General features: G+C 35.5%; 1 protein-coding gene across 1 annotated transcript in view; it reads left to right on the forward strand.

Annotated features, from left to right (window-relative positions):
• Ptar1 (protein prenyltransferase alpha subunit repeat containing 1) overlaps positions 1 to 7,395 on the forward strand; it is a 40,741-nt gene extending 33,346 nt beyond the window's left edge. The window contains exons 6-7 of the mRNA XM_048332802.1: positions 2,220 to 2,524; positions 4,768 to 7,395. Of these exons, the coding sequence (XP_048188759.1) occupies positions 2,220 to 2,524; positions 4,768 to 5,110 (648 nt within the window). The 3' untranslated portion in view covers positions 5,111 to 7,395. The remainder of the gene's footprint in view (positions 1 to 2,219; positions 2,525 to 4,767) is intronic.
• The last annotated feature ends 12,399 nt before the right edge of the window (positions 7,396 to 19,794 follow it).

Raw genomic sequence — 19,794 nt, forward strand, 5'->3', positions numbered from 1 at the left:
GTTTTGTACCTATCATTCTAGCTTTGCTATTAATGTAAATAGTCAGATATCTTTAAGATCAGTTAAAAGTAGCTGCTGTCTTTGTTTTAGTTAGCATCTATACATATAAACCTGGCCCAGTAAAAAAATGCATGAAATTCTTAATGAATTTCTTTGGTTTAATATGCATCCTTATATGTCTTAGAAAAACATACATATTTTCTTTAAAAAGACTATGCTTGGGTTTTAAGAAATTAAATTTTGTACCTGTTATTCTGTCTCAAAATTAAATGCCGAGGTTTTTATTTTTCAGAGAAGTATCCAGTAAGATATAATCTGAAGGTTATTCATGTTAAATAAGTTTATTTTTAAATATGTAGCTATTCAGTCTATATTTTCAAAGCTATATCAAAATAAAAAGCTACTACAGTATGCTCTAAATATCCTGTGGACTAATTCTTAAAATAGTCCCTAACCTTAAATTCAGTTCTCTAGATAGATCTTCATCTGGGACTATCTCTGCTCACCTTTTATAAGCAGATTACCTTGCTTTCCATTTCTCAGCAACTAGCCAGATGTAGCCTCTAGGTTTAAATGTTGGTAGCTGTGGATAAACTCATTTTAGCTTGGAACACTCAAGAGTCTGGGACAGGAAAATCTCAAGTTCTGGCCAGCCCAGAGGATACTGTAAGATTTCATCTAAAAAACAATTTTTAAAGAAATTTAAAGGGGCTAGGCACAGGTGGCCCATACTTGTAACCCTGGCTACTCAAGAGGCTAAGATCTGAGGATTGCAATTCAAAGCTGGCCTTGGCAGAAAAGTCCCCGTGAGACTCTTATCTCCAATTAACCACTCAAAAGCCAGAAGTGGAACTGTGGCTCAAAGTGGTGGAGTGCTAGCCTTGAGCAAAAGAGCTCAGAGTTCAAGTCCCAGGACTGACCAAAACAATTTTTTAAGGAGAGAACTTAAAGAAGATGTGTGAAACATTTAATTGATACTATTTTTCTGGAAGTAATCTCAGTCCTTTGTTCTTAGAGTTATCTCCTGAATTAAATTGTTCATTCATTTATTATGTCAGTGCACAGGATGAAAACATCTGTTAGAGATGAATAAATATCTTCCAGGCACGGGTCTTCACATCTGTAATCCTAACTACTCAGGAGCCTGAGATCTGAAGATCTCAGTTCAAAACCAGCCTAGGCAGGAAAGTCCATGGGGCTCTTTATTTCCAGTTAGCCACCAAAAATCCAGAAATGGAGTTGTGGCTCAAGTGGTAGAGCACAAAAGCTCAAGAGAGTGCCCAGGCCCTGCATTCAGCCACAGGACTGGCACCATACATACATACATATATACATACATACCTGAGCAATAGGTGGGACACAGACATGTACAATATTCTCTCTATATAGTGGAACACACAAGTACTGTGGGGGTTCAAAAGAGGGAAAGATTTCCTCTGAGGAAGAAAAAAGATGTGTGAGAAGTAGAAGAGCTGTATGATTTTTATACAGGTAAAACTAAGGGCCCTTGACAAGCAGTTAATCAGAGGGGTATTATACCTATGTTATCCGTGTCGCAGAGGGAGCACAGTGGCTAGGTTTGGGTGGCACATATCTGTCTCCCAGGTAACACTGGGAAGCACAAGTAGAAGGATTGCAGTCCAGGCCAGCCCAGACATAAGAACCTTACTCAAAAATAACCAAGGCAAGGCAGGTGCTAGTAGCTTACACCTATAATCCTAGTGACTCAGGAAGCTGAGATATGAAGATGCCGATTAAAAGCAAGAGTAGGCAGGAAAGTTCTGCCTACTATTATTCTAAGTGAAATGCTAATATACATCATTTTAGAATTTGATTTTTCTCCATGCCAATCAAGAGAAAAAAGTCAAGAGGAAAAAAGGCCACAAGTTCGTGAATTTTGTGACTTTAATTTTGTAAAGGAAAGGAGAAACTAGCATGTATTAAGCTTCTACTAAGTGACAACAATCTGGTGGATATTGTTTTCAAAATATTGGTGATAATAGTAGTCAAATAAAGAACATTTCTAAAAAAAAAAGTCTGAGGTATTAACTAAGAAAATCCTTTGGAAGTGTCTTCTCACCTCTTTCTTTGTTTTTTTAATTTTTATTCTCAAACTGATGTACAGAGAGGTTACAGTTTCATACATTAGGCATTGGATACATTTCTTTTACTGTTTGTTACCTCCTCCCTCATTCACCTCTCTTTCTTCTTCCCACAAGATTCTTCTTGATGAACTGTCTTCTACTAAACATTGGGCATCCGTACATGTTTCAGACCACAGTGGATTTCACTACCGCCAGTTTTTACTAAAGTCTTTGATTAGCCAAACTGTGACAGATACTTCTGTATTAGAGCAAAACTCTTTGAGAAGTGAACCTACTCTAGTTCTTCCAAAAGATGAAGAAGCAACAGCTTCAGCAGAAGAATCAAGGATCAACCTTCCCCAGCTCCTAGAAGAAGAAGTTGAATTCAGCACAGATCTTATTGATTCCTACCCAGGACATGAAACTCTTTGGTGTCATAGGTAAGAAAAGGAGAAATCATTTCTTGTATGAAACTGGACATGTCTTTTTGAAACCACTTCTGCCTGTTGGTAAATATGATTATTCAATTGCAGCTTTGTCTGAGTGAGAAAGCATTTGTGTCTACCATACCACGATCATCATCATCATCATCATCATCATGAATAGGTTGTTCCTCACACAAATCTTTACCTGTTTAGGATAGTGGCATTCATCTGTACCTATGCAACAAAATACCTGTGTTACTTTCAAAATGCAAACAAAGCAGACATGAATTTCTCTACTCATCTTTACAGATCCTAATATCTAGCATGTCTTAGATAGAATGCTGTCAGCTGTTTTAAGAAAAGTAAAAACTCTTAACAGATAATTAGGATGCAGTCAGGATTGGGACTATTAATTAGATCCTGAGGAAAAAGGTAATTTATATATATTTTTTATTGCCCTAAATGGCCTGCAGATTAACTTACCTGGAGAAGAATCTCTTAATACTTTTTATTTAAACAAACTTTATTTAAAAAGAAAGTTTACCAGTCGTTAATCTGAGTTTTAAGTACATTTAACAGGGCAAATTTTCATGCTGTGATGAAATCTATATAAGTGAACTCCTTGCTTCATTTATTTTGGATCTTCCTCTATTTGGAAGCTTCTTTGTCCTCATTAAAAACAAATTTTACTTCCAGCCAGATGACTCAGTTTGAAAGCAAAAGGATTGTCAGCGCTAGCAGGAAGTAGTAATTTTTATTTGTTTTTTCCTTAAGTTATTGGGTTTACCCCTTTCATCCAGACTAGTCTCTACTTGAGATCTGGTTAGCTGCTAATCCATTCTAAGCATATTCATAAAATAGGAACAACTTTCACCCCACCTCCCTTTTTGGCACTTTCATGAACAAAGAATGATCTTCTTTTAAGACACTTATCCCACACTTTTAAGAAAAAAATCTTAACTTGAGGTTGGTTTGATATTCATGATTTTTATTGCTGGTTTTTTTGAGGTGTAGTAATTACACTTCAGTTATTTTTTTTTAATGATAGGTGTATTTGAATGCTAGCTAGATTAGCAAATCAGAACTTTTCTTTGCAGAAAGTTAACTTTAGAGTTAGGGAAAGAAAAAGGTAGGGATAACCTATGTATTACATAGGCTAGTTTTCTGCTACAGATTCATTACCATTAGTCAATGGATATTGTTTAATTTTACTATCCATTAAATGGGTATATTATATGTTTCTCATCAACTACAGAATAAACAGGGAAAATGAATAGTTAGAGTTTAAGAGCTTTAGAGTTTCTAGTATTAGTGATGAGATAAAACAACAGAACCCGTGTAATTTATCATACTACATACAACAGTTATCTCAATGAGACACGGGGATTTTCATTTTTTATTTTTAAGCAATTCCAGGTGATGATAAGAATAGAGAAACTTTATTATACAAAGAAAATAGGAATTATATCTTCTGGTTTGCTCAGAGCCCTGAACATACCCACTGCATATGGTTATTTAAGAGTATAGAGAGTACAGTGATGGATTTAGGAAAAAGTTCAGTATGTCTAGCTAATAAGAACAATGGCTGCAAATGTATTCTGCTTTAAGAAGGGCAATATAGAGATCATGAATTAAACCTCCAAAGGAACTGTTTACTCCTTATTTGTTTTTCTTTTCTTTTTTTTCTTCTTGAACTCAGGGTCTGGGCATGTCCCTGAGCTTCTTTTGCTCAAGGCTAGCACTCTACCATTTGAGCCACAGTATCACTTCTGGCCTTTTCATTTTTTTGTGGCACTGAAGAATCAAATCCAGGGCTTCATGCATGCTAGGCAAGCAATCTACCACTAAGCCACATTCCCAGGCCTACCCCTTATTTCTTAACGATGCATCTTCTACAGTATCCATGTGGTTGGTTTTTAATTTTTTTATATACTAATTTATGGTAAACATAGACCTATTTCTAATGTTAATATACTTACCAAAGAGTAGTACCTCTAAGTCATTGTTATCTCAGCAAATACTGAAAAACTTAAAATTAGTGTTGTTTGTCACAAACCAGTAAGCTAGTGTTGAAACCCTTGTCCAAAACAGAGAACCATCTCAACAGTTTTCTTCATTTCTCTACTTATCTCTAGGCTATGAAATGGACAGTGAACTGAATACTGTGTACTTTCAAATTGTAGCAGTTTTCCCCCTTAGAGCTTGATTTTTGTGATATGATTTTCTTTATTTTTTTCTCTATCCCATCCCCACCACAGGCGGCATGTTTTCTACCTTCAACATCATTTAAATGGCAGGCTTCCCGGCAGCACGACCCAGCCCTCACCTGCAGATAGCCCTGGAAGAGCTTTGTATGATTTGCACCTCATCCCAACAGGTCCCCAACTATCTCAGGCAATGGAAGTAGATGGACTGAATGACTCTAGCAAGCAAGGCTATTCCCAGGAAACAAAGCGCCTGAAGCGAACCCCAGCTCCAGACTCCCTAGGCCTAGAAATGGAGCACAGGTTCATTGATCAAGTATTATCCACCTGCCGGAATGTTGAGCAAGCCAGGTATGCCAGTGCATACAGGAAATGGCTGGTCACATTGAGTCAATGAAAGAGGTGGAGTGATTCATCAAATTCCCCTTTTAGTGCAATATTGTTTTCTTTTCTTATTGACATAGTTGCACCAACTTTTTGCTCTTACTAGCTAACTATGTGTTCCTCATCTGTAAGTTAAAAGTCCATAGTAAGTTTATTTATCTTAAAAATGCATTCCTTTGGGGATAAAATAATAATCGTCTAGTTCCATCCTGCTAAACAGCCTTTTTTTTCAATTTCTTATACTCAATATGTCTATGTGTTGAGCTTCTCATTTGGATCTACTAATGAGTTTATACTTTTACCTACTTCAGTTCAGTTGGTGCACAGCCAATTTTTTTAAATTAAAATTTTAAGCTGCAGAACATCAATACAAATGCAATATGACTTGATCTAACTATTCTGAGAATCAAATGACTAAATAGATGGATATTTGAAGATATAAACTACACCTCTTTCTCTAGCATGTTCTTAAGTCCTAGACTAAAGTGAGAAGTATTAGAATTTACATGAAACATATACTTCCAGTGTAATCCATTCTAAATGGTTATTTAAAAAAAACTAAGGGTTTATGTAATTATAGTGCTGAAAAATATTTTTATTACTAGTTTTGGTAGATTGTTTTTATCTTATATTTGGTATATGCCAAAACAGTCAAGTCAGCCCTTATAAAATAATTTTTTTTCTTTTAGAAAAAACCCAGAAGGCCATTTTTAGTTACAAAATCACTTAGGAACAATGGGAAACCTACATAGAAATGTATTCATATAAACTTCCTTTTTAAACATTTAACTTACTGCACTTATACTAGTTAAACAACAAAAATTTTGTGAAAGCCAAGGAGAAAGAGTAGTTGAAGATTAGTTCTTCAGTTTTTATTCTAAAAATGAAACAAAACACTTTGATACTGAACTTATCAGGGATGAGGTACCAAAGTCTCCACATTATAGCTGTATCCTTTCAATAAAAAGGGCTGAGTTCTTCAGGTTGATGAAGCGAAGGTGAGGAATGGGTCACACAATGTCCAGTTCACTATCATTTCCCCCTTTGTAAGTAGTCTGTTTCTTCTTTGCACACCTTTCTCCTCCTTTTTACTAGTCTGTTTCACCTTTCATCACCTTCACTTTGGTGTGTTTTCCCTCATCTGTCTTTCTTTACAGATGCCTCCTGAAATTAATTGTTCTATTTCTCTGAATTTTATACCATATCTATACAATGCAAAGTATGACTACCTATTCTCCTTCTTCATGCTTAGCAATATGTAGGATGGGGAAAAGGATATGGGGAAAGACAGGCTTCTCCTTATGATAGTAGAAAGCCTAGACTTGTCTAAAGGGAAATAAAACAGGTCTTTTTCTTGGGCATCATGGTTTTGTGGAGTTATACATTATTAAACTGAGTGAAAAATATCCAGCTAGGGCCCAGTAGATAGACATTGCTCTTCTCTTTGGGGAACACTTAACTTTTTTATAGATTTTATACTACTTAGGTGAGAAAATAATTGCCATTATAAACATAACTCCCTGGCCCCTTGTATACAAAGCATATTTTGAATCAAATACCTCAAGTTTTACATAGATTTCTGTGGATAAAACCATTAGATTTGTGATGTTTCAGCTCCTGTGGGGGTTAGGTAGAAACAACAGAGAAGACATTTTCATCCATTCCACTGATACATGTTGCCAAGATCTGGCCATACTTGGTATTAACTTTTATCAAGCATTAGTTTTAGTATCCCAATCAATAGGGCTTATATTATCCTCTGATTTGGGAATGTGTCAGGAAATGTGTATAGACCTTACTCTATGAAGATAAGCTAAAATTTTATAGTGCCCCATGCCTTTTATACCTTCCACTCAATGTCTTGCCCATCATTGGCGTTAACTGCCTTCATGTATCCTAAGGCTCAACCTTTCTGAAGCCCTACAGCCTTTTAATATATCTTAGTCTCTTGTCTTCCTAACAAAGTTATAACTAAGTAGTAAAAATACAAATACCCAAAAGATACTGTTAGTATATAACATTTGTTTGCTACTTTATTTTTAATACTTACATTTTCAAGTGTTCATTTATAGGAAAACAGAATTGTCATATATGGCTATGTTTTTTTAAGTGGTTTACATTTAAACTCACTAGCATAGTAATGTGATGAAATGCACTCATGAAGTAGAAAGAAAATGTCTAATTCAGGGACTTTTTAGTCTTACTTTTCTACAAATATGTAGTTATTCAAACAAAAAGATAAGTTACATTGTCACATGTTATCTGGCTCTCACTGGAAGACTATCAGGTAACATCATCCTGTGGATCAAGAAAACTACTGACAAACAGCTATAAAATCTGAAAGGGGCACATCATAAACCTAGCCTTTTTTTCCCTTTTTTTTTAGCCTTTACCTATTTTGATAATACACTATTTCCAGATTCTGTGTGCCTTGCACATTTTGAGAATTCACTATTAATGACCAACTGAAAAAGAATGATTGGTCATGAGTGAGAGTGATGACTGAAAAATTAATAGATTGTGAATAAACAGTATAGACTAGCTTCATAATACTTAAGAGACTTATCACATTTAAAACAAGTTAATTTAGATGTGTTCTCTTTATTTCATTACCTTGTTTAAACCTAGTAATAAGTCCCAGACAAGAAATGCAACTCTCTGGTGATTAGTTAGCTGTACTTTACATTAAAAATTCACAATTAATGAAATCCACTTGTGTTAAGAATACTGCTTTCTGTTCTTTTATGATGTTTAAAAACAGATCTTGCCTACAGAGCCAGATCCACTATTGGACAGTTAAAGCAATTCTTTGATCTTAGTGACCTGTTGGTATCTCTGTACTTGCATAGATATTTTATGCTTCTGTTTTTCCCCAATCTTGAACTGTGGACCTTGTAGGTATTTCCTAAACTTGTAAGTCATTTTTAAGCCTAAGGACTTTATAACCTATTAATATTCCCTGTTACCGCTGGGCCCAGACTTCCAGTCATATTTCTTATTCCTTTAGTATGGTTCTAATTTAAATCAAAGACTTTGCTAGTTCCTTCCTTCCTTCCTTCCTTCCTTCCTTCCTTCCTTCCTTCCTTCCTTCCTTCCTTTCTTCCTTTCTTCCTTCCTTTCTTCCTTTCTTCTTGGTGGCAGTGTTAGAGTTCAAACTCTACTTAATTAATTTCACAGAATTCATAGAACATAGATTGTCACTAAAAGCCAGTTAAATCTTCAAATAAGGGCTTCTGTGACATATGTGTGGAAATTAAAACTTTTTTTTGCAATTTTTATGCAGTAGTCTGTAGAAAACATGATAGATATTGTATCATTTAAATATGTTTCAGGTCATCTCAGTTTATGCTTGGCGAGTGACTGTGTGTGCATGTATGTATGTGTAGAGAGAAAAGAGAGGACTTGTAAAATTGCTGCAAATAAATTGTCGATCTTGACGTTTTCCCTTATATAGCACAAGATGGTATCTGAAACGGGCTGAATGCAATTTGGGAGTGGAACTACCACTTGCTGTACAACAATCTCTACCTTAGCTCCTTGAATTATAGAAGATGCTAAAGATTTAGCTGTAAAAGGAAGTAACACAATGTTTAAAGCCATTTTCAGTTAAGTGTTATTCTGTTACTAGGTTATGTTTAAAGTATACTAATAATTTCAACATTATAAAAACTGAATCTTTTTAAAACTGTCTTTCTCAAACTGACTGTACTTACACACACACACACACACACACACACACACACACACACATGCAATGAGCACCTTTTTATTAAAGAAGTGTGTAGAGGCAAAATCAGTGTCACAAAGCAGTAGCAAAAAAACAAGTACTCCAAGAACATTACTTACTGCTACACACTGACCCTTAAAAAATATCTGTATGTCCTATGTTAATTTGAGTGCCTTTCTTACTTTTGAGGGGAGCAAGTTTATATTATATTGAAATCTAATGTTGAAGGCAAACTGAGGGACAAAAGTTTTTATTAAACAGCTGATGATCATTCCTTATTCCCACTGCTAGACATGGTCACCTGGGATAATTGTCTGTTGGTGAGAACTGATGTCAGAAGCAACAGCTGATTGTGTCATCAGTTGCCTTGTTAAGCACTCTACAAGAATTCTTTCTCTGTGACAAGTATCATTCTGAATGTTGTAGGCATCATATTTAGTGGCCCTACATTTAAAGACAGACTGTCACATGTGTTCAAAGGGAAACAGGCTCCTTACCCTAAGAGAAAAAAGAGATGGTTGTCCTTTTTTGTTGTTGTTCTGTTGGTTTTGTTGTTCGGGAGAGCAAACCCAGGACTCACATGCTAGACAAGCATTCTTATCACTGAGCTATAACAAGCTTCTTGGATGATTGTTCTAAATGAATCCTTTGCCTTACTTTAAAGTCTTTCCTTTCCTCCCACCTTAAGGCTTGATGTAAAATAGTTAAAAGGCAGAAAAATAGGACTTCTTTTTAAAAAACAACAATAATTAACTATTTGAGACTCTAAGTATATCACTTTATGTATTTGCGTATGAAAGGGGATATGAATTTGTATTTCAGGATAGCAAGTAATTGTCCATTGTAATTTCAAAAAAACATATATAGTTAAGATTCCAAAGTGCTTTATAGAGAATTCTTGAGTAACATGTCCCTAACGGGCAGCAGTCCACTGTGTTCGTAGTGGATGTGGAGCAGAGGCGAAAAGAAACCTCAGGCTCCTAGCTTTAGACTTCTCTACTCTCACCAGGTCAGCCGTGCCAGCACTGTAAAACCAAATTCTTTGCTTAAAAAACAAATAAGGCAGTAGTTGGTCTTCTGGTGAAACATAGTGCTTCCAAGAATATTAGCTATATATAGTTCATGCTATCTGGACAGTAATGTGATCCACAAAGCAAACCCTGACATTTCTTTATTAGTCTGTTGTTATTTCTCAGGGTGTAGATTTAGTCAATTTAGGACAAAATTTTATATTCAGTGGTAGAAAGAAAAGGCAAAATATGCTAAATATATTACTAGCTCTTAAAATTGTAGTATATAGTATTTTTTATAAACCACTACCAGTGCAGTAGCTAGTAGTGATACCCTGACTGCCTCATTCATCTTGCTGCTGAGTCCTCACGGTTCTGGTAGGAACATTAATCATACACGTGTCTTCTATGGAAATGATTGCTGAATTTATTTTTCAATGTTTGGGGAGGTGGAAGAGGTATTTTAATACATATCATTCTCAACTTTTAGAAATCCCATTGAGGAAAATGATTCCTATTATTTTTCTAATTGACAGCTATTTTGCTTTCTAAGACTTCTGTTTCCTTCAGAATATTTGTGGGCAGATCCTAAACAATGTGTATATACATATATAAGTATATAAGATTTGGAGCTTGAATTCATGACTTTTTTAAAAGAAGGATGATCAAAAGGTTTCTTTTTTGTATTTGCCTAAAACACTCCAGTTAAAGAGAGTTTTCTCCAGCAAAGTTAGAAATCTAATACAACTGCCAATTTGTTCTAAATAACCAAATTATTTGAGTAAAGTGTTCAATTTTGGGTTGTTGGAGGTTTATAAACCATAACATCCTCTTTTTTTCTCCTAGGGCTTTGTAGAATCAGCCTTAAAATTCTTTGTCTGGCAATCACTTTCCTCAAAGTACTATGCAGCATACATTATTAGATTATTTGTTTACAAGGGGATGAAGTTTTGATACCATAGGGTTGTACAATTTCATATACCCAAATATTGACTCAAACAATATTTTCTGTCAGGAATGGTTGTTTTTTTATTCCCTTCATCAAGGGTCACACATTTGGAGCAGGTAGACTAAGTGCAGTCACAAGAGGTGTTGGCAAACAGTTGTAACACCAGACAATGAATTTTCAACAAGCAGACTTGTTATTGTTTCACTGAGGAGTATATTCATAGAGTAATATATGTATGAAAATGAAAAATTATATCATTTGACATGAAGTGTTAAGCATATTTAGGCTGGAGTTAGTAATGTAGTGAAAATACTGTTTATGTGGAACAGAGTATGAATATAAGGAGATGTGAAAAGTTTAGTATCTTCCTGTGCAAGGCACAATAATAAATGTGATGAAATGTCTGTAAAAATGGGGATTGAACTCTAGGGAAGAATTACTGTAGTGTTCTGTAATCTATTTTTCTTATCAGTGTGTCTAGTACTATCTACTTGAGGCTCTAATTCTCCCTCAGTCTTAGTTATTTCCCAGTGTCTTAAAAGTGATAACATTATATTACATGAAATAATCATTTCTACTTGTTTTTTTCACATATTTTAGGAAGTTTTTATGAATGATACAGTAGTTCCAGTATCTGTTCTCAACTTTGAGAGTATTTTTGTCAGTTTACCTAAATGCAAAAGTTAAGCAGTCTAAAACAAACATTCCTATTTGAGCTGTAAGGAACCAAGTGTGTGGTACAAGTGTAATTACACATTTCTTTTTGGTGAAGTTTTGGTGCATGATTATGATGCTGGCTTCTGACTAAAGTGACCGCTGTCAGTATTGTGTTTCTTGTGTCTTGTGCTAGGAGAATAGTGGAATATGTACTAGACTAACTAGGTTTTGATTTGGTAAGAAAGGAAAGACCAAGTACTGTAAGTATGCCATGTATTTACAAAACCTAAAGATGTGAGGGCATTACTCAGTTGCTTAGTTTTAACACTGAAGACTTTAAGGGAAAGGTTCACTATGCATTTTTTTTGTTCTTGTTGTTGACCATGGGGCGCTGTTCCTGACTGAGCTCTTCAGCTCAAGGCTAGTGCTCTACCACTTGAGCCACAACACCACCTCGGGTTTTCTGGTGGTTAATTGGAGATAAGTCTCACAGACTTTCCTGCCCCGGCTGGCTTTGAACCTTAATCCTCAGATCTTAGCCTCCTGAGTAGCTGCAGGAGGGATTACAGGCATGTGCCATTGGTGCCTGCCTCACTATGCATTTTAATTTTACATTGCTTGTAGCTTTTAACCAGCCACCTCCAGCAATGTTGGAAATCTAACACATGTCCATTTGTCCTAATCAGCCAGGTAAAGAACATTTCAGTAAATTGCAGTCGATATTGTTTTAAGATTTTCTTGTACTTTGTATTCAAATGGACAAATTACATATAGGACATTTGGTGAAGGGTCGGATCCAAGGCATTAAAAGGCTAGTCTGGCCAACATTTCACTGTGGATAATGTCCTCACTAAGCAGCTCTGTGTTTCTTAGTCTGTCTTCCCCAACACAGCAGGCTGCATGGGACCTTTCTCCTTTAGCTCTTTCATAAAGTTTAAAGGGTTAATTAATTATTGAAGATTAAGTATTTGTGAAATTTTTACATTTAAAAGTATAACTTGGACGGGGATAAGAATAAATTTTTCAATAAGGTACATGCAGCACTTGTGTTCTAGAGTTCTTAAATTAGTAGCTAAATTCTAAGGCTAGTATTACAATGATTTTATATTATCTATAACTGCACTATTCAATAGAAATATGAAGTGAGTCCCAAAGTACTTTCTAATTTTCTTGTAGCCATGGTAAAAAAGAGGTAAAATTAACTTGAATAATGTTTCATTTAATCCAGTAGTTAAAATAATATTCGTATAAGTAATCAATATAAAAATTATTGAGATATAATAACTACCTTCTTTCCATAAACAAAGTCTTTAAAATGTACTGTGTAGTTTACATTTATAACATGTCTCAATCCTAACTGGCCACATTACATGTTCTCGAGCCATGTATGACTAAGAGCTGCTATGCCAGACAGTGCAGGTTCGTGGGTACTTACTTTAAATATGGAAGTGATAAATGTGAAATTATGGTACGTTAAGTTATTTAAGATATATAGAAAAATGTCTAATAGAATTAGCCACTTTCCTTCATCTTCATTTTAAATTTGCTCTAGAAGTCAACCTGTTCCAATTTGATTTGCCAACCATTTTTAAAGAAGATATTATGTGCCATGTAAAATACCATGGTGTTTGATCATAACAACACATCATTAACAATTTCTTTTTCAGTTGTTTTCACTAGATTGTGACCTGCTCCTTCAAAATAATAGCCTATGTGCATGTTATTTGTACATCTTTACTCATTTTGTTATGTATTATTCTTATTATATAATGATGTATATTAATGGCCCGAGGAGTCTGATTTTTCTATGCAGCCATCTTTCAGTACCTACTGGTACAGTTAATAAATTATGATGAATGACAGAGAAGTAGAATGAAGCATTCCTTTTCTCATTAGATCAGTTTTTAACATGTGACTGTGTTCTAAGCCAGCTATAAATTACTGTATTTCTGAAGAGTATGGAAAAACAGAATATAGTATTTGTCTTTGCTAAATGTCTCCAATTTCTAAGTAAACTTTTCATCTCCTAAAATGAGCATTGCGTGTGATTTTATTTTTATTTGTGGTAGTGCTTTAAACTTAGCTCTCGTCTACCAAACAGTCCAATTGAATTACTTAGAGTGATGGTATGAAGTGCTATCTAAATGAAACCAATAATTGCATACATATATTTGTAGAATAGAAAAAGTTAGAAATATCACTATGCATAGGGCACAAAAGAAATACCAAGCAATGGAGGGAAATTGACATTGGTGTCCTTAAATTGTGTTAACAGTGACTAGTTGACTTATAAAAGTATGAGTAGATTTGCTTTAACTCAGATTTTATATATTTCAAAAGTGTGTTTTGTGGGAAAGGACTTTATTACTTTGTCCTTTGCTCTTTTGAGATAATAAGGGATGAACATGGTGGCAGTGTCTATAATCCCAGCTGCCCAGAAGGTAGACAGAGGAAGATCACAGTCCAGTACCATTTAGGAGGGGAAAAAAGGACTGGAGACATAGCACAAGTGGTAGGGTGCTAGCCTGGCAAGCATGAGGCCTTGTGTTCAGTTACCATTATTCCCCACCCCTCCCAAATATTTTAAAACAGTAATACCTATAACCCCAACTCTTAGCACACAGAGAGGGGAGGATTATGAGTTTGAGACCAGCCTAGGCAAAGTAGCAAGACATTTTCTCAAAAACAAAAGGGCTGAGATTATAGGTCAAGCTGTAGAGCGCTTACCTAGCAAAAGTTATTAAAGCCCTGGCTTTAATGCTAGTACTGGGGGAAATGGTGGGTGGGGGTGGGGGATCTATATGTGTGAGTGTATACATGTAATTACAAACATTGGATATTGAGTTCATTTTTCCACTAATTAAGGAAAGAAGAAACTAGCTTACAAAGAAGTCTTAATTTGAATTATCAGTTATATAAATTTGACAAAAATTGCTATTAGCAATGTGCTTCCTTGGGAATAAATTGCCTTGCTTAATAGCATACTTCTTGAAAGATTAGCAATAGCAGGCAGGCTGATACTCTGGCCACTTAAGGTTATTATTTAATCATAAAGTAGTTGGTCTACATTTAGCAGGCATCACTATTTACTTCATGTAGGGAAACTCAGAATTCTACTTTGTTGTATTTTCAAAAAAAGAATAAATGGTATGTTTAAAAGGAAATATAGCCAGAGCTGATGGCTCAAACCTGTAATCCTAGCTACTTGAGAATCTGAGATCTGCAAGTTCATGGTTTGAAGCCAGCCTGGGCCAATGGCTGAGTGTGTGGGCCCATACCTGTTGTCCCAGGTATGTGTGCAAACATAAATGGGAGGATTGTGGTCCAGGCTGACCTAGTCATAAAAAAAAAAAAAGGCCCTGTGGAAAATAACAAATGCAAAAAAACAAAAAACGATCAACAAACAAAGTGATTCACATAATAGAGTGCCTGAATAGTAACCACAAGGCCCTGAGTTCAAAACTGCTAATCATCCCAAAATGACCTTTGGGCATTTGCTCGTAAATTACAGTGCACTCCTATGAGAAGGATATATAGTACTGTGTGTGCCTGTGTAGAAGTTGAAGGGCTGCTTTCTTCTTCCATCCTTTAGAATAAAGCAATATTTTGCCCAGGCTTTCACAGAAGGCTGATTAGCAAAACCTTGGCTATCACGATTTAAATCCTGATACCTTTTAGTGATAACAGACTATTAGTTTGGGATATTGTCATTGTTCTAATATTGGAACATTCTGACACATAGCTTAGTTTTGACTTCTCATTTACCTCTCAGTCACTGGAGCATGATCAGAGAAAGGGCTGCTATCTGTGGAGGGGAGCTAGCTGCACTGAAATGGCCTCCATCATTTTACTGTTGTTTCTCCTGTTGGCTTAAGTTGCTGTTCATCCCAGCACACTACAGTGCTCAAAAGGATAGTGGATAAGTGGAATTTGTGTAGCACTGCACCTGTATGTTTTGTTTTCAAGTTGATTGTGTAGTCTTACTATCTACTGAGGTCCATTGGGAAAGACATAATAGCCAGTTCTCTCTCTAACTTGGGACACATCTAACTTGGGCATTTATTTAATACAAGTCAATGTCACCTATGCCATATGAAGAAAAGGAATCTTGTGTAGTCTTTACGGTGGTAGAAAATAACAGAAGAATGTAATTTCATGGAAAACGTCCAGTTAATTTTTAGAGTAGGTCGTAAGGTAGTATATAGAATAGGATCCTTATTTTATTAAATGTTTAAAATTTCATATCCACCCATGACAAAACCTTTTTACTGAACATGACTAATAATACTAGGAAAATAAATGTTTTCTCCCCAAAGGAGAATGAACAAAATCCACATCATACACAAACTGTAGAATACAAAGTCTTAAGATAAAAGATTAAACTGATTACTCAACTTTTGATCACGGCATTGTAAATTTTGGTATCTTGATGAGGTTAGCAGGCTGCAGTAATGTAACTGCTAATGTACAGTTGCAAATACAGAAAAACTTTGATGTAAGGAAGATAAAATAAACATACTATATGGTTACATTCAAATAAAACTTGTGAAGATAGATGAGAACATCCATGAGGAAAACAAACAAAAGTCAAGATAGTGGAACCCTGACAAAGGACAGGAGAAAGTAGTCTTGGGGTTATTGGTGGGGTTCTGTTTCTAGACTGTCATGTACGCATGTTTGTGCATGAAATTACATAGAGATTTTATATAATTGTTACCACAATAGAAGAATGAAAAAAATATGATAGGAGACAACATGTACATCATTCTTCCAGAGTATATAGATCCAACACTGCATCAAGAATCCAATAGGGTTTTAGAAAAGATTGATGAGCTGATTAAAGTTAAGTGCAAATGAAAAGGACTCAATGTAACTGAAACAATGTAAAGACATAATAAAACAGGCTTTGACTTAAGAATAGACAGATAATGGAACAATACAACTCATTAGTAGACCTATACCCATACCATCAATTGATTCTTGACCAAAGTGAAACATTTCAGTGGGGAAACCAACTAATAAATAGTATGGGTCAATATCCATATGGAAAAATGAGCCCCTGATTTTATCATATTAAAAATTAAAAAATGAGCCATTGTGTGGAACAGAAAGCAGTAGAAAACAAAAGTAGATCTATAACAAACTAGATCAAGGTTTTGTTGGACAGAAAACGAACTAATAAGGACATTAGAAGAAAATTCAAATCAAGAAGACCATGCCACTCATATAAGGCTATGCAAATAGGCAAAAAGAGGAAGACTAAAGCTATCACTACATATCCCAGAATTAACCTTGAACTCTTTCTGCCTTAGCCTCCTGAGTGCTGGCATTACAGGTGTGCACTGCTGTACCCAGCTAAGTAATTTTTAAAATATTCCCATATATAAGGATAAAAAGAAAAATTCATATGGCAAAATGGTTTATTACCACTAACCAATTGAAAAGTCATATAATGTGTCATTTAAGCACATAGGATTTTATCACCAAATAAGCTTGTAAATGGTCTCCATGGATGCAAATTAGGTTTCAGGAATAAAAAAATAGCATTTAGACCAGACTAGGGATAATATTACAGGTTGACAAATAGGAATAAATACACTATGGGGTTTTATTGAGTTGTTTGTACCAAAATGCCAAGTATACTTTTATGCAGTATAAGAGAATGTGTCAAAACAAGTGAAAGACCACAGAGAAAGCGTCTAAGTCAAGGTACTGAGACCATTTTTCTAAATTGGAGGAGAAATTGATGTTTAGATTCTAAAAGGTCAGAAAGACTCCAATCAGATTCAATACACGCATGACTATTAATATAATCAGGCTGGGTACCAGTGGCTCATGCCTATAATCCTAGCTATTCCGGAGGCTGAGATCTGAGGAAGGTTCAAAGCCAGCCCAGGCAGGAAAGTCTATGAAACTCTTATTTCTAACCACCAGAAAATCAGAAGTGGTACTATGACTCAAAATGGTAGAGGGCTAGCCTTGAGCATAAAAAATTCAGGGACAGCACCCAGGCCCTGAGTTCAAGCCCCACAAGTGCCAAAAACAATATATATGCACACACACACACACACACACACACACACACACACATACATATATACATAAAACCAAACTTTCAAACAGTGACAGAAAAGATCCTGACAGCATCAACAGAAAATAAGCAAATCACATAGAAGGGAATGTCAATAGGCTAGTAGTGCATTTCTCAGCAGAAGTCTTACAAACCTGGACAGAATGGGATGAAACAGTCACCATACAAAAGGAAAAGAACCCAAAATAACCAACAAAACAATAGATTCACTACGATGTGTATCTGAAATGGAAGGGGAAATGCAAACAAAAACTAAGGAAGTTCACCAACACCCAACCTGAGATGCTGAAGACAGTTCTTAGTGCTTGAAGAAAAGGATGCTAGCTTATAACACACACACACACACAAAAAAAATCATAGAAGTGAATTGTAAATGTCAAAATGTTCTAATACTGTAATGATTATACCTTTAGTATTAAGGCTGAAGTAATTAGGGGATTCACAATATAAAAAGAAATAAATTGTGACAGCAAAAATATGAGATGGGCCAGATGCCCATGATTCATACCTGTAAACCTAGATCAGGAGGCTGAGACCTGAAGATCAAGATTCAAAATCAATCTGGACAGAAAAGACCTTGACACTCCCTCACCAGTTAACCAGAAAAATGCCAACCTGGAGGACTAGGGGAGGTATAGCTCAAGTGGTAGAACGCCAGCTGTGAGCAAGCAAGAAGAGGCAATGTGAGATCCTAAATTCATGCAGCAGTGCTGGCATGAGAGAGAAAGAGAGACGCAGAGAGGTAGGAAGGACATGAAACAAAAACATTGTGGTTTTTTATTTAATTAAAGTTAATTTATTATCAGCTTAAAATAGTCCTGAAATAAATGCATATTTTTATGGCGAATTAATTTAACAAAAGTGCCAAGGTCACACAATGGGGAAAGGATAGTTCAATAAATGATGTTGGAAAATTGGATATCCACATGCACAAGAATGAAATTACATGTGTATCTCGCATGAAATAGAAATCTGAACAAAACATATATTGAAATTTTAAGAGTCACCTGAAAGTGTAAAGCTACTAAAGAAAACATAGAGCAACATCATTGCTCATGACATTGATCTGAGCAAAGACTTTTTGGACATGACCCTAAAGGCACAAGCCGTAAAAGTGCATGTGACAAATGGGATTACAGAAAATGAAAAAGCTTCTGGGAAGAAGCAATGGAAACAATCACCAGAGTGAATAGATAGGTAATGGAGCAGGAGTGCTATGGTCTGAATGATGTCAGTAAGGTGACAGTATTAAGAGATAATGCCTTTGAGAGGTAATTGGTCATGGAGGGTTTTAAGTTCTACCATTAGAAATAGGATTAGTGCCCTTATCACAGGTTTTCGGGGAACCCATTTGCCACTTATTCCATGTGAAGACACAACAGCTTCAGCAAATCCTGAATATGCTGGTACCTTAAAAATTGCAAGCAGCGTGTTTCTCTTGTGTATAAATTACCCATCCTGAATAGTTTGGTAACATTTGGAAAGGACTGAGACAGAAAGTATATGTAAAACATGCATCTGATAATGAATTAGTATCCATAATGTGCAAAGAACTACACAAGTCAATAGTAAGAAATCAAATAATCAAAGTAAAAACTGGGCAAAGAACCTGAATACAAATTTCTCAAAGACATACAAAGAGCCAAAGTGTTTAATATCAATAATCATCCAGGTCAACACAAAACCATAAACTTTTACCTCTCACCTGTTAGAATAGCTATAAACAAATAATAATAAGTGTTGATGAGGGGATTGGAGGTGTGGCTCAGGTAATAAAGCACCAGCCAATGAGCAAAAGCATTACATACCAAGTCTGAGTCCCAGTCTAGGGAAAAAAATAAATGTTGATGAGAATGTGTACAAAAGGGAACAATTACTATGGTCATTGTGCAAAACATGTTCCCTTTATCCCCAATAAAAAGTAGAGCCTCTATCTAATCTATCAGGCTTACTGTGAGAATATGCAAGTATATCTGAGAAATATCTTAACTCTCATATACACGGAAATATTTACTATTATTAATAGCAGAGCTATTGAATCAATCTACACAAATGGATGAAAGTATGATTATACATACATACCTATGCACACAAATGGGTTATTCAGCCTTTAGAAAGAAGAAAGTAGGAGATGGTTGCTGACAGCTCCTAACTACTCAGGAGGCCAAGATCTGAGGATCTCAGTTCAAAACCAGCCCAGACAGAAAAGTCTAGGACATTATATCTCAAATTTGTCAGCAGAAAGCCAGTGGAGGTGTGGCTC

This window comes from Perognathus longimembris, chromosome 1 (assembly GCF_023159225.1).
Source record: "Perognathus longimembris pacificus isolate PPM17 chromosome 1, ASM2315922v1, whole genome shotgun sequence".
NCBI lineage: Eukaryota > Metazoa > Chordata > Mammalia > Rodentia > Heteromyidae > Perognathus > Perognathus longimembris.